The 15,000-nt window shown below is 42.2% G+C and overlaps 1 protein-coding gene across 1 annotated transcript in view; it reads right to left on the bottom strand.

The window, feature by feature from the left end:
• PCK2 (phosphoenolpyruvate carboxykinase 2, mitochondrial) overlaps positions 1-15,000 on the bottom strand; it is a 137,793-nt gene that overhangs the window by 28,131 nt on the left and 94,662 nt on the right. The window contains exons 6-7 of the mRNA XM_044058341.1: positions 2,007-2,169; positions 1-155 (exon numbers count right to left, since the gene is read on the bottom strand). The exon at positions 1-155 is cut by the window's left edge and continues 64 nt beyond it. Of these exons, the coding sequence (XP_043914276.1) occupies positions 1-155; positions 2,007-2,169 (318 nt within the window). The remainder of the gene's footprint in view (positions 156-2,006; positions 2,170-15,000) is intronic.

The raw sequence follows: 15,000 nt of genomic DNA, 5'->3' as shown, positions 1-15,000 counted from the left end.
GCCCTCCCAGTAGAAGCCGCCATCACTGGTTTCTGCCACATTGGTAAATATGGTGTTTTTCTGGACAGTCTTCATGGCATTGGGATTGGTCTTCATAGACGTTCCAGGTGCCACACCAAAGAAGCCATTCTCTGGATTAATTGCCCGCAGGCGACCTGAGGACAACATGGAATTATTTTGCAGTTAGATGTCAACTTCTACAATGAAATTTGAGATAACTTAATTTTTGAGTATTCCATTACACCTAGTGCAGGTCATGTGACCTTGCCTCTCATTTTAACCATTTCTTAGATATAACATTAATACTCTGTATATAGAATATGCCTAAAGCCTTATTATGGGACATCAGTACATGGATAAAACCATTTTGTTGAGAAACTCTGGCACTGAAGTTATTTATACTGATCTCAAAATGAATTCCTACCAGTAATCAGAACATCTTACATGTGAGATATTTAGTAGTTAAATGTGCAAGAGCAACTTCTGAGGAACAAAGCATCTCAGAAATGAAAGGCTTAAATGTGTGATACCTACAAGGAGGATGTGTATTCTTGTAGTCAAATTCAATCAGAAATCAGGGTGTATAGTTAATGCAGTAAACTTTCATGCCACAGGTACTCAGCATGTTGCTAGCAGAATGAAAAGGGTAAATAAGATAAAACAAAACCTTGCATTATTTATGAAAAAAAAAAGTGAACAGCATCTGTTAAAGACAGACTGCCCTCCTATTTTTTGCCCACTAAAATTCAACATGACAAAATATAAGGGATGGCTGTTTCATTTTCTTCACAGAACAAAGGTAAAGCAAGCTGATGAGACCCAAATAAACTGAACTGAACAAGTTTTCTGTTGGCATTTACACTATGTTTCATTACACAGTGTTTATGTACTGTACCTCCTCACATCTACTTGTAGATGTATCCTGTTATGATGCAATACTATGGTGCTTTTACTTCCACCTAAAACAAATTAAACCACCTTAAAAAACAATCTCAGTAATCAGTAATACATAGCACAAAATACAACATTCATGCTGTATCAGAAAGTGCCAGCAGCTAAGCTAGAAAAACAGTGAAAGAAGTACAAACAGCAGACAATGCTGACTGTGGATAGAGCAGTCCACAAACTGCACAGCTGATGATGGTCACTTTAAAACTCCTCGTGCACTTGGCAGTCTTTCATTTTAGTTGTCAGATGCCTACTTTTCTGACAGAATTAACTCTGGTGTCTGTGGTTGCTTTTTTTTTTTGTGGTTAGGAGGTGGAGACAGGTAAGTGTGGAACCAATAATTCAGAAAATTTAAGCCATCAGTCTCTGGAGAATGTGGGGGAATCAGGGAACAGCTTCCAGTACATATGCTTGTGGGGGGGGGTATGGGGGATGTAAGATACAGGAGCACGTGCACAAGGCATTTCCCCTTTTAGGAGGTGGTGGGAGAGGTTAAGCTTCTGAGTGCCCAGAAGAGTAAATGCGCAGTGTTTAACTGTGCAGGAGGTACGGGACTAGGGAAAACGAGCTTTATCTGTCACATCTTCCTCAATCTGCTTTTCATCATCAGTCTATGAACACAGAGCAATGACAAGCTCTGTGTAAAAATGCTTTAAATATTTCTACAGCAAAAGCTGTTTAGTAATAAATAAAATTCTTCATATTATAATAATCTTCCACTGTTTTGTCAACACTTCTCCAGCAACAATAAACTACTTTTCAAGAATGTCAGAAACTTAAGGTACCTGCCCTTTCATACTTTCAGCATGTCACTCGCATAGGTTGTGTGCCAACAGCCACAGGCCGCAGGAGATTACTATGGCTTACAATTTTACCCTTTGTGAAAACCGATGCTGTTTCCAGTCTCTAGCTGTTACAGAAGTGTAGTGTAACCACCATCAGCCAATAGATACCCAGGAATAACGAATCCTTCATCTGCCTTCATCATATCGTTGCTCATACCTTTGGGTACTCCCTACAGTGTAGCCAATGGTTCCAATACATTGTTCTGTACTCACCTTCACTATCAAACTTCATCCATGCAATGTCATCGCCGACACACTCCACCTTCCACCCAGGCAGTGTTGGATTCATCATGGCAAGATTTGTTTTCCCACAAGCACTGGGAAATGCAGCAGCAATGTACTTCTTACGCCCTTGTGGGTTTGTTATCCCAAGAATCTGTAAATCAGAGGAACACAATTCAGCTAAACACAATATTTTTAAAGGCCTAATGTTTTCCTACTCATCTTCATCAAGTTTCAAAATCTGTATTAATAATAGAGCACAAAATGATCTTGCTTCACTTGCGAGAATTCATCTCTACGCAAATATAATTGCTCTGGCTTGGGTGATGAGATAAATTAGGGTTTGACCTCTAAACAATAATGCAATTCTGCCTCTACAATGAATGAAGAACTACTGAATATGATCGCTTTATCACTCACTCGTCATATCTATAGCACTACAACATGCACATACATCAAGCTAACTAGCCCTTACTGAGAGGAGAATACATAGCGACTCTCCAACTATCACCATCATTAGGACTTATGAAAGAACCATCCTGCCGTTTCCTCTAAAACACTCAGAGTATGTAATGACTCTCCAGCTCAAAGAAACAAATGTAATGACTCTCTGTCTCAGAGATAAGAGAGAGCAGAGATGTCAACAATGTTAATTACACTGAGGCTGAAGATATAGTGAATGTACCGGCCAATAGATTTAGCTCCAACTTTACCCCTCTCTTCCCTCTGTCTGTCCCTCAAGATATACCCGAAACTCGCTTGCCTCCACCTATCACACAAGATCACGTCTTTAAAGTGCTATCAAAATCTAAAAATACTGAATTGATGGGTCCTGACGATATCCCTGGATGCATCTTAAACAGCATGAAGAACGACTTAGCCCCACCCCTAACAACACTGTTCAAGCTCAGCCTCCAAACAGGTTTTTGTAACAAGTGAATGCAGAACAGCTACAGTCACTCCCCTGCATAATTGAGGACATTCCACAGACCTAGGCAATTACAGACCCATAAATCTGACCAGCCTCATATGCAAAGCCATGGAAAGACTTATCATGGAAGTAATTAATCAGGACATAGGAAACCTTCAATCATTGCACCCATCTCAGCCTGGATTTGTCAAAAGCAGATTATGCTTACTTAATCTGGTGGATTTTTTTAAAGGTCTCCAAAGCAATGGATGAAGGCAAAACAGTACACTCCGCATACCTCGACCTGTCCATATTCAAGCACAAATTAGATCTACGGAAGGGAAACAGAAAATGTACACCAGAACTACCTCCTGTACTATTAATGGGCAGAGGCAGCTCCTAAATGTTTTATCCCATGCAAGTGTCCCCTCAAATTATTTATGGTATGATCACAGTTATTCTCATTAGGGGTAATATATAATTAACAAAAATGGGACGGGTAAAGTCAGTCTATAAACAAAGGGGGATACGTTATTTTGAGCACAAAAAGGGAAACTGGCTAGGCTTAAAATAGTGCTGCAAGGACACCTAGCCTTGTACTTACCTAAGAACCTACAAAGATAAGAATTAGTGAAGATTCCCCAACTCAGAAATAAGAATAAACAATGAGAAATGAAGATGATAACTTCCCAACTCAGAAATAAAAATTAGCAATGACTTCCAAATTCTGAAAAGCAAACTATATGGCTCTCCAACTCTGAGAAGGCAATAAGGGAGCGCTATCCACCTCTGAGAGAAGGAGGAAATAATGACTCTCCAACTCTGAGAGAAGAATAAATAATGACTCTCCAACTCTGAGAGAAGAATAAATAATGACTCTCCAACTCTGAGAGAAGAATAAATAATGACTCTCCAACTCTGAGAGAAGGAAGAAATAATGACTCTCCAACTCTGGGAGAAGAATAAATAATAGCTCTCCAACTCTGACAATAACTGATGACTCTCCAACCTTGATAGGTCAGTAAGTAATGGTTCTCCAACTGTGAGATGAGACTAAGTGATGAAGACAAGAAGTATCTTTAGCCCCCAGATGTTTATGCATATCAACAAACAGAACAAGATACCTACATAGAGAGAGGGAAATCTAAGCTGTTACAGGAGTCCTCCTCCATGACGAGACGTTGTGTCTTCATTCTTAGCTACAGCCTCACTTCTAGGAGGGTCATGTGGCACAACAATATCTACAGCAAAAAAAAAATCTGCATTCTATAAGGATGAGAAAAGCAAAACAAAGAATGTCAGGCAGAAGTCTCTACAGTACAGGTTTGCAAACTCCAGTCCTTCTTCCTGAAGGTATGCCTATACTGTAGTATTTGGCTAAATCGGGGTAAAATTACCAAGTAGCAGCAATGACGGCAGCATAGATAACCGCTGCTGATGCATTCCTGAAGCTGGCCAGACATGCAGCCACTACCCTCATGTAATGCCAGTGGATTTCCTTATGGCAACACACAACAAGAGTTCTCAAAGAATGTGGTGAGGCTTAGAGTCTGGTGGCTGTTCGTCTACCAGAAGACTGACACAACTGGTCAGACAACCAAAGACCTTCATTCACAAGTGGCAGGCAATCTTCAGCTGTCTATGGACACCTGAGGTGTAATATGATCTCATGTCTTGATTATGACTTACCTTATCTAGAAAAGAATGCCATTTCAAGGACAAACATAAGAGTGAGTTCTATAAAAGATGATATCTCCGAGAAACATTTAACATGGTTACCTTCACTCTGTGGAGTAAAGTTTAAAAGTCTTCCTAGCAGAGCTGCTACATAATTTCAACACATCACCTGTAAGTTTCCGGAACCTGAAACTTGAGAACATGGAGAGAAGAAAAGTCCCTCACAGGAAGTGTTAACATACAACTCTTCCAGGAAACTGTCTGACCAGCCTATGTTGAGATAGAGTCTTGGAAGAAAAAGACAAAGATAAGCTTTTTTGGCCAATTTGCAGCAGACCATTGGCTACCACTTGTGCATCTCTTTGATCTCGGATGCCAGGAGTCAGTCCTGACCCCTGGATCTAATCCAGTCTTTTTCCTGCCATCTGAGAAAAGTCAGAGGAGTCAAAGTACAGCATCATACAACCACAGGGATTTACTTTATGCCCACAATGATTTTTCTTTGTTTCTTCACATCCAATGTATAATCGCATAAGGCCAGAAAGACCGAGAGCATCTGTCAGTGCCCAACCACATTGCCTCTGCTATTAGGCTTGCTAGTCAAACCCAGGTCACCTGGATCACAGGAAAAAGCATTACTGATTGATACATTCCTCCTGCACTCACCTTTAAGGCCAATGTATCACTGAAGGGGGGGATAATTGCATAATGGAGGTCTGAGGGTGCAGTAGGCTAAGTGGTTTCAATGAAAAGAACCACAAATGTCTTGTAAATATACTTATCAATGGCCTATTAGCTTTCTACTAATAAAAAGCAATGCAATTAACAATACATTTAGATATGCTGTATTTGTAACAGCAAAACCTTCCCTGCTGTGAGGAAAGGAATCTAATAGTTAATTAGTCATCCATCCACCTGTGCTCTCAGACCTAACGGACGTGGCAATTGGCAGTGGACAGCCAGGATATACAGAGTATTTTTACTTCACTTTTTACACTCACAAGAAATCATACGATAAATAGGCTGGCTGAGTCAGTTAAAACTGCCTCTAGGAGAAAACAATGAGGATTTGTTCAAAAGCCAAGGTAAAGTGTAACACACGAAAAATAAGGAGCTCAGAAATCTAAAAGGCTGAGGTGATGGTCACTAGGAGCATTTTTCAGGACACAAATTTCGGCTCCAACAAACTAGTTATTCGGAAGTGAAGATTTGACAGCATGTCAATCAAGAATGTCAGGATGCAAGACATAATGGATTATTTAGTGATAGCCAGTTGATCCTGCTTCAGCAATTGTTTCACTGATCTATGACAGACTTGCCCTACCTTCTACCAGATACTGATATGGCCAAAGCAATAATTTTGAGAGTGGAGTAACTGATGTGTAGATCACAACAAAGCCTGATAAAGGCTAAATAAATGTGGCAGATTTAAAGACTGAGGGAAATGAGGACCTTCTTCTACCAATATGGACAACCTTCATGTCAGACTCAAATAACTCCCTAATCTCCTTAGGGAGAACTATTTGCTAACCAGCAGCTGCTGAACAAATCATATGCTTAGACCAAACTCATGTCTAAACAGAGAAGGATTACAAGGGCCAGAAAACAGGTTCTTCATGGCCACCAGAGGCGATGAGAATAAGCCCGGTGCTTTCTGATTTAAATTTCACCAGCAAGTAATGGATGAGGGGAGGGGAAGTACATGCTATACCATGTTCCTCACTGCATGAAGAATGCACTTACAACAACCCCTTTATCACCTGCTTCATTGAAGAAGAAGAATGTGTATAGCACAGCAGTGCATTAAATATGTCAACTTTTATGGTGCATCACTTTTGCAAGATGGCTTGAATACTGTCCCATGGAAGCCCAAACTATAGTACAGGGATTAAATGTGAAATCAGTATGACAGCTAGAATGGTGGAGTCTCCTTGAAAATGAATCACCACTAACAAAGTATGGCAGTCAGTGGCCCATTTCAGACCTGCATCACTTTGTTACAGAACTGGTAGGCATGAGTCCGTCCTGCATGTTCATGTACCAAGCTGCTAAATGACTTTCAGTCTCACAAACAAAGGCTCAGGCTTTAGAAGTGTCCATCTATCATACACTAGGGAAACAAGTTCTAAAGGGGTCCTTAATCTCTGGTGTTCAATGAGGACTTCATCATGCTCTGGAGCAGAGGTAGTGCACTCCTCCCCTAAGTGATCTGGGAAAACTAATAACCCAAAGACAATAGAAGGCTTGGGTCAAGGCCATAAAGTGGGTTCCTCACCCCTCTAGTGATGCATACAAAGTCAATAACTACATCAAAGAGGAGGAAAGTTGTGTTGTGTCTTTCGGCTTTTCCCGGTTAGGGGTCTCCACAGCGGAACTCCGGTCCGCTAATGATTGGTAGTTGATTTTTACATGCCGAGTTACCAGCCCTGATGCACAACCTTCAACGAAGGTACGCCCATTCGCGCATGTCTTCATGCAGAAGACACTGTAGCTGAGAATCGAACTGGACAGCATCTTACTGTGAGGCGACAACGCTACCGCAGCACCACCACCACGGGTTTAAAGAGGAAAGTAAAAAAAAAATAAAACCATCTCCAGTCTGCGGATCAAAACCCACCAATTCTAAAAAGAAGGTTTGGAGAAATAACTACAACCAATGCCAGTGAACCTTATACCGTAGACTTGCATACTAAGGTGGGCTCAGGGGACTGTCAGTATTATTCCTGCTATAAGCACAGGCATACCAATAGGCTGGAGTGGATCCTTTTCTCATGACATGATGCAGCCATGGACGTCAAGACTTTTCAGTTCCAAGGCTTTCTGTGCAGGAAGAAAGGTGCCATTTACAAAGGCATCTAGAACTGTTTGTATACAAGGACTGGATTGCACCAGAAGCAGCAAGGACTTTTCCGAGATGGTGGTAACCTCAAATGACTGCCACCAAATCAAAGCCTAAACAAGTGCAACCACGAGAGACATCTTGGGTAATGGCCGTCAGCAACATGTTATCAAAGTGAGGAAACATCATAAGGCTATACTGTTGGAAGGCCTACATTCTAATGGTAGACACCTTTGAAAGTATCAGTGGACTGCATGAAAGTTGAAAGGGAAGCAGTGTGTCTACCTAGGGAAAACTGAAGGAATCACTTGCATGGCCCTAGGATGCCAATGTGCCAACAGGGCAACCACATTAAATCAGCACCATTCAAAAGCCATGCAAGGGCAACAACATCAGTACTTGTAAATTGTGCATGTGGAATATTATGTGACATGTAAAAGATGAAATTACTTAGATCTAGAAATAGATGGTGACTCTTCACCACCTTGGGACTGAAAACAAAAAGAACCCAACCCCATCTTACCCATCAGGATGGTGGGACCAGCTCTGCTGCCCTTCTAAACAGCATAAGCTAAGAATTCACCAGCATCTTCTCCAATACAGAATGATCTCCTAGAGAAAGACACATTTAATGAGTGAGGGGGAATGAGCAGTGGGCATGCTGAAAATTTCCAGAATATCTTCTCAATGGGGTCCAGAGCACACCTACACTAAATGACAAGTGTCCGGGCTGGAGAAAGCTCACAGAACCAACCTCCCAGCAGTGCAGTCTAATGAGAATAGTCATGACTTTTGTGAGGTTGAATGAAAAGAGGTTATCTTAGAAGACTTTCAAGGATGACTAAGAAAGCATGGTGGTCTGGCACATGGCAGGTGTTATCTGGCATCTGACAGTGTTATTCCTATTAAATGACCAGAAACGGTAAGCAGAGAAAGAAAGGAGAACTGTGTACATATCAACAACAGCAGAAAGTGTCTTGCCCTTCATCTGGAGTCCTCAATTATTTCCTGAGGTTCACCAAAAAGGATCTCATCCATAAAAGCAAGGCACAGCTTTTGTCAAAGTGATAAGAACCAGGCCTATGTTGGCTGCAGAAGCAAAAGTGGCACTGACCAGGCTTCCTATTGAGATATTGGCACTTGTGACGTGCCGACATGCTGCTCCCCCCCCAACACACACAGAAAATATAGCAGAAGAGTGAATATCAGACACCACTCTTCTCCTTTAAACTTTTGTTGGGGGCTTCCTACACTCCCTGATCTTATATACACCAACTTCGAGGCAGCCACACCATGGAGAACAGGGAATATTCCAAGAAATGTCCATCTTGGACTTAGTACATATAAGTCAATATTTTCAGCCATTCAGTATCACCATTACAGGACTCACTAAAGTGGGTCCCAACATTTTAAATGGTTACCACTCACAGGCTTGACAACAGCATCTTCATCATCAAAAGTACAATGGGTCGCATGAAACCCAGATGATGACATAGTGTTAAGAACCCTCTCTGCACCTTTCTGATCCTCAGAATCAGGAAGAGCAAATTGCTTTTCCAAAGCTTGACCAACTACAGATGTTCAGAAACGTAACAAAGGAGACCGGTAATCAACAGCCTGCAGACCACAGATGACAGAATGAATCTGTTGGCCAAACCTGCCCATCACGTTTGACATTCTGTGTGAGGAATCAGCGAAGTGCTGCAGTTTCTGAGACCTAGACCTGAGCAGAAGAGGTAACAGGAACCTACTTTGGGATGGCTAGTGAAAATAGAGGACTGTTATGCAGGTGTGGAGTACACATGGTCAGACCTGTTAGGTGGCACAGGGCCTGACTTTGGTGCCCTTTAAAATGGATGCCATGTTTGCTGTTAAAAACACCATGTATTATGCCTTTGAGCATCAGAGAAGTCTGATTCATTCTGCATGCAAGAGAAAAGCAAGGAACTGAAAAAGGCCATTACAGCTAAAGCCAGAAATGCAACAAACTCACATGACTTTTGTCAAGATACAGCAAGAGGGCAGTGAAGGTCAAGAGCCCAAACACAGGTGCAAGAAACTGGTGGGGATCATCTTAACCTTCACTTGCAACTAGCCATTGGGGAAAGGACCCCATAGGCCTGCACTCTGACCCACAAAAATGACTCCAGTATTTGACAGCCACCAATCTGTCCCAGCAGATATGGGGAGATGAAAGATGTACCACAGACTCTCCTCTTAAGAGTGGCTGTTATGATGTTAACCCTCCTCTTAGCCTCTCACCCATACATAATTGGCAGTAGAATGAAGACTTTTGTCTTATGGGCAATGCTTTCATGGGCCAGGGATCACAGGTCGCAGAGGGTACACTTTCATGCCTTCTAAATAGCATGAAACATGACCTGTAAGGGCCTCTGGGATTGCAATTTAACTATAGCCTCCAAACAGGCTTCATGCCTCATGAATGGGGAACAGCAACAGTCATCTCTCTGCACAAAGGTGGGCAATCTAGAGACCTATAAGTCTCACTAGTCTTATATGTAAAGCCATGGAAAGAATTATCATGGAAATTATCAACAGTGATATAGTAAACCTCCAGACACTGGACCCAACACAGTTTGCTTTTGTCAAGGGCAGATCATGCTTACTCAACCTGATGGACTTGTTTGAGAAGATCACCAAAACAACAGATGAGGGCAAAATGGTTCACACTGCCTATCTTGTGACCTGGCCAAGGCATTTGACATAATACCCCACTTGGGCATTGTTGACAAACTCAAGACATTAGGTACAAACCTGTATGTCACCCGATGGATAGCCAACTGTTTCAGAGACAGGACCCAGGAAGTTAGAACTGGGGAGTCCACCTCTACAAAGAGCCCAGTCACAAGTGGAGTCCCTCAGGGATCAGTCCTTGGACCACTCGTTTTCGGCATTTACTTCTCTGAAGTCAAGACCACTGTTAGTGGTCTTTGGCTGACTAAATTTGCAGATGATTGCAAATTAGGAGCTGTCATTAAATCCCACACTGACACAAGTGTTCTCCAGGAGGGGCTGACACAGACAAACAACTGGTGTCAGATCAGAGCCATGGGCTAAAACTAAAGGCCAAGAGATGCATAATAATATCCTTCGGGAAGTCATCCATCCCTAGTAACTATTATATTGACAACACAGCCCTTAGAGTTGACCCAGTAGTCAGAGACTTAGGGATACACGTAGATAGTAATCTAGCCTTTGACCATCATGTGTCTACAGTAGTGATGAAATCATTCTGTGTTGTGCAACTTTCCACTGTATTCAGCATTCATCAGAGCTATCACTGAGTACAATGCCCCTTTTGTATGTACCTAACCAGGTATATCCAACAATTGGAACATCCACACAGGTAAAATGTCCTATGCAGACCGCCTCAAGGCTCTATCCCTGTATTCTGTTTCCTGCAGGCTTTTGAGGGGAGATCTATGCCTGACATACAGGGCATTGTCAGACCCCACCCTGATGGACCTCCTGCACATCCGCAAAACAAACAGCACCAGAATTACCCATTCTAAAGACTTAAACCTTGCCTGTGATATAAATAGGACCTGCTGGAGAGACAGGTATGTATCCCAGAGACTACACCATCTCTGGAACAGGCTCCACATCCAACTGAAGCAGAGTTCCTCCCTAACCGAATTCAAGTGTAACCTGGAAAATTGGATGGGGAACAGGAAATTCATCCCTATTTTGGCACCTGTATCTCTAATGGATACAGGCAACCTGTAAATGGTTCATCTCCCAGGCCCTAGCTTGTAAATGTCTCTTCTCCCAAGCCCCTGCTTATACTTATCAAGGGTATCAGAACTTGTCAGAGATATGGGATGCATGGCTAGGCTTAAAAAGACACTTGTGATTGTTAGCCTAGTAAAAACCTTTGAACCTATGAACTCTGAAACAAAGCCAGCCTTACATGCATACCTGTGTTCTGTTCCCTCATTTTATTTTTTTAAATATAATTTATTTTTCCTCTCCATCCAACTCATGACCATTGAGTAATTTATGCTCTGCTGGCCCATTTATTCCTCTCACCATTCTACTAGCATCTGAGAACACCTAGATAGGAAGAGGAAGGCCTGGGATTATAGCCATCACCCAGAGGGGATTAGGAGACATTTTTCTATAACCTTGTCACCCTTCAATGTTGAGTGGAAAGCACAGTGCAATGCCAACTATGCTGGGCTCAGGGCAAGTGCATGTCTCAGCACACCCCCTCAACCTCATGTGGTTCTGTGTTTCCTGACCTTTCCCCAGTGGCACTCCATTAGCAGGCCTCCACCAATACCCTCTCCTGAGATGGCTAAGGCAGTCTTGGGTGTTCCCTCCCTCATCCCCTACCCAGCTCTTCTAACTTCTGGGCTACTTAGTCAAACCTCTAGCGTGCAGAGTCCTCAGAAACCTACACTGCAGAATTGAACTTCAAAATATCTTGCTTTCTGCCTTTGCTATTATTGTCTGATGTCCGCAGATAAACCTTTGGTCGGTCCTTACGCTGGCTCCCAGGGTTATCAGGTGCAGTTAGATGAAGATCTTCACACCTAGTGAATTACAGGGATGAAGTGGTGGCATTTTCTGCAGCTGCTAATGTACTCCAGTCCTAGTTAGAAAATGCAGGTGTTGCAGCAATTCTGGCCAGTAATCTTGTGATCACAAAAACAATTTAATTTTTTTTAGATACTAAATAAGGGGACCTTCCATGGCACACATTAGGAGGAGATCTGATCTGCAGAAGCAACTGGATGGAGTTGAGGTTCCTGACAGCATAAATACCCCTTTTGCTCCCATTGTAAAGGTGCATAGCATAAGCAAATGTAGGTGAGTAATCCCTATGTTTACAATCTTGTGTTTTTAATAGTTGCTGGACAGGATTCGAATAAAGAGGAGACTGTGGAAGCAAAGTCTAAAGGTTCTAACTGAAATAGAAAAGTGTGGTCAGTGGCAGCAGAAGGTCTGCCTCACAGCAATTCAGCAGCATTAAACTGCATAATGTACACAATCATTTCTGACAACAAAAAACAAAGACATTACATATACAGTATGTGTGGTCATTTCTGCCAGTGAAAACAAAGACCTCAGCCTAACAGATAAAAAGAGTCTTCATTATTCTCATGAAACAGGCACACTGTCAAGTCACTTCCCTTTGTTATTCTCCCAAAGAGTTTCTAATACCATTACATTTTCAAAACCACTGTTTGTAAAACAAATATCAGTCAGGGATGTCATTAGAATCAGTGACAGATTCATGGCAATCAGACTCCAGTATGAAGACAAGGCATTCTTGGCCTATGTACCACAGCAAGGCTGTTATGAGGAAAACAGGGACTGAGCCACCAGTTGCAGGACATCCTAGATAAAGCGAGGCATAATGAGCTGACGGTGATAATGGGGAACCTAAATGCTCATACTGAGAGAAATAGAACAGGATAAGTGGACTGTCTGTGTCCACCTGAGTGGGACAAAAAGGAATAAAGTAGAGTACATTCTACACTTCTCTCTAGCAAATGGCTTAATGGTGGCCAACACATGCTTCGCCAATAGAAACAGTTACAAAATCACATAAAAAGCTGCGCAGCATGCAACTTTGATGACTTCTCCTAGGAAGGAAAGAACACTGTGTTATGATCAGAAAGTGCAAATTCATCCCCAGTGAAATGGTCGGCCCCCAGCATAAACCAATGGTGGCCACTGGTGGAAAATAAGGACTTCGGATTCAGAACAGGATAATGTAAAATTGACCTTGACAGAGAAGGCTCTATCGTCAGACTAGGATGAGGATCTGGAAGATGTGCAGAGCGAAAGCACCAGTGTTCAAGGAAATATTCAAGGATCTAGCACCTCAGGAAGAAGTGGAAATAGGTGAAGCTGAAGAAGAAGAAGAATGGCAGCATATCAAAACAGCATGTGTGAGGACTATAGAACAGATAGCCAGGTATAGAAATAAGGTATATGTGAAAAGGTTGAGGTGGAATGCAGACGTTCCGGAAGTTATTCAAACAAAAGCAGGAAGAGAAAGAACAGAGGGATCTGGCAAAGAAGAAAGACTGGATAGTTAAGAAAGAGGCTAAGAAAGGTGTCCCAATGGCAAAAAACAAGGCATAAGAGAAACTCCACTATAAAGAGACTCAGCAGATGGCACACAGAAGTGTTAACAGGTTGCAAAACAGCAACAGAAAGGTAAAGATAAATCAGATGTCATTTATAAGAGATGCCAGCAACAATCTGCTCATCAGTCTAGAGGACATCAAAGTCAGATGGAAGGATTACTTTAAGTTGCTTCTGGATGAAGGAAACCCCAAAGAGTTTCTACTGCCCCAGACACAGTCTATAATGAAGGAGGAAAAAAAATCCACCCAAGAAGTAGAAAGATGACTAGAAAAATGAAGTCAGGCAAAGTCGTAGATGAAGTCACAGCAGACAGGAGGGGCCTTAGGTCAGCTGGTGCCCTAGGCAAAAGGGCTCCATGGCACCCCCACCACACCAACATGTGCACCAATCCTGGTCAATCTAGACCAAATAAATACTGGAATAGTGCCTCTACTAGAGTGACGCCCTAGGCGGCCGCCTAGTTGGCCTATTCCTAAGGCTGCCTAGATATAATCAAGGTGTTAGGTGTGTTGGGGAGAAATGACACATGAAGACACTCAAGAGAGAAAAGCATATCCCAGATGACTGGAGAATAAGCATTCCACTGCCAGGCTACAAGAACAAAGGACACATTCACAAGTGAGGGCAGTGCAGAGGTATCAGTCCTGTCACAGTGCATCAGATTTCTGGACCGGATGATAGATAAATACAGGGGGCCGCAGAAAGTAAGATGGGAAATAAGGAATTCAGATTCAGATCAGGATACAGTACAAATGACCTGATGTTTGCAGACAGAAAATGGAGAAGAAGCTGAAAATGCGGAAAATTCTAAACAAACATTCTTACCAGTTTATATTTGGGAATGTGTAAATAGTATATTGCACAAGTGATTTTAAAGGTTTGTCAGAGATGTCCTACTAGACTTTGTGCATGGTACAGGTTCTGAAAATTTATCAGGACCAGAAAATTACAAGCCTAAAATGCCTTTGTCAGAAGATTGGTTTGGGCAGTCTTACAATGGCTCAGAATCCCAGACAAAATGGTAAAATTAGTTCAGCCAATATATAAGGAATAAGGACCCAATGAAACAAGCACAAAAAGTGTCCAGACTCACAGTGGGGTCCCTAGCAGAAGCAGCTGTGCATGAGGCTTGAACTCTGATCCTCAATTCTGTTTATACTGCTGTTGGCCTACATTAGCAAACAGGTTGAAGGGGGCAGATTAACAAAGCTGTTGTATGCAGATGATTTGGCATTACAGTCAGACTCTGAACAGGAACTTCAATAAAAGAAAGGGCGCTACAATGTAAAACTGAAGGCACATGGGATAAAACTGAGCACATACAAGACATTTGCCTCTACAGTAAATGGGGCAAATCAGAAGAAGTTGAAAACTGAGATATAAGGGGAAATAGTGGAACAGGTTAACAGCTTCAGGTATCTGGTAGAGGTGGTTGA

This window comes from Protopterus annectens, chromosome 16.part0, assembly GCF_019279795.1.
Source record: "Protopterus annectens isolate FY-2018-M chromosome 16.part0, PAN1.0, whole genome shotgun sequence".
In the NCBI taxonomy this organism is placed as follows: domain Eukaryota; kingdom Metazoa; phylum Chordata; order Ceratodontiformes; family Protopteridae; genus Protopterus; species Protopterus annectens.
Note: the sequence above shows the minus strand (reverse complement) of the source record. Positions and strands in the feature narration are given on the sequence as shown.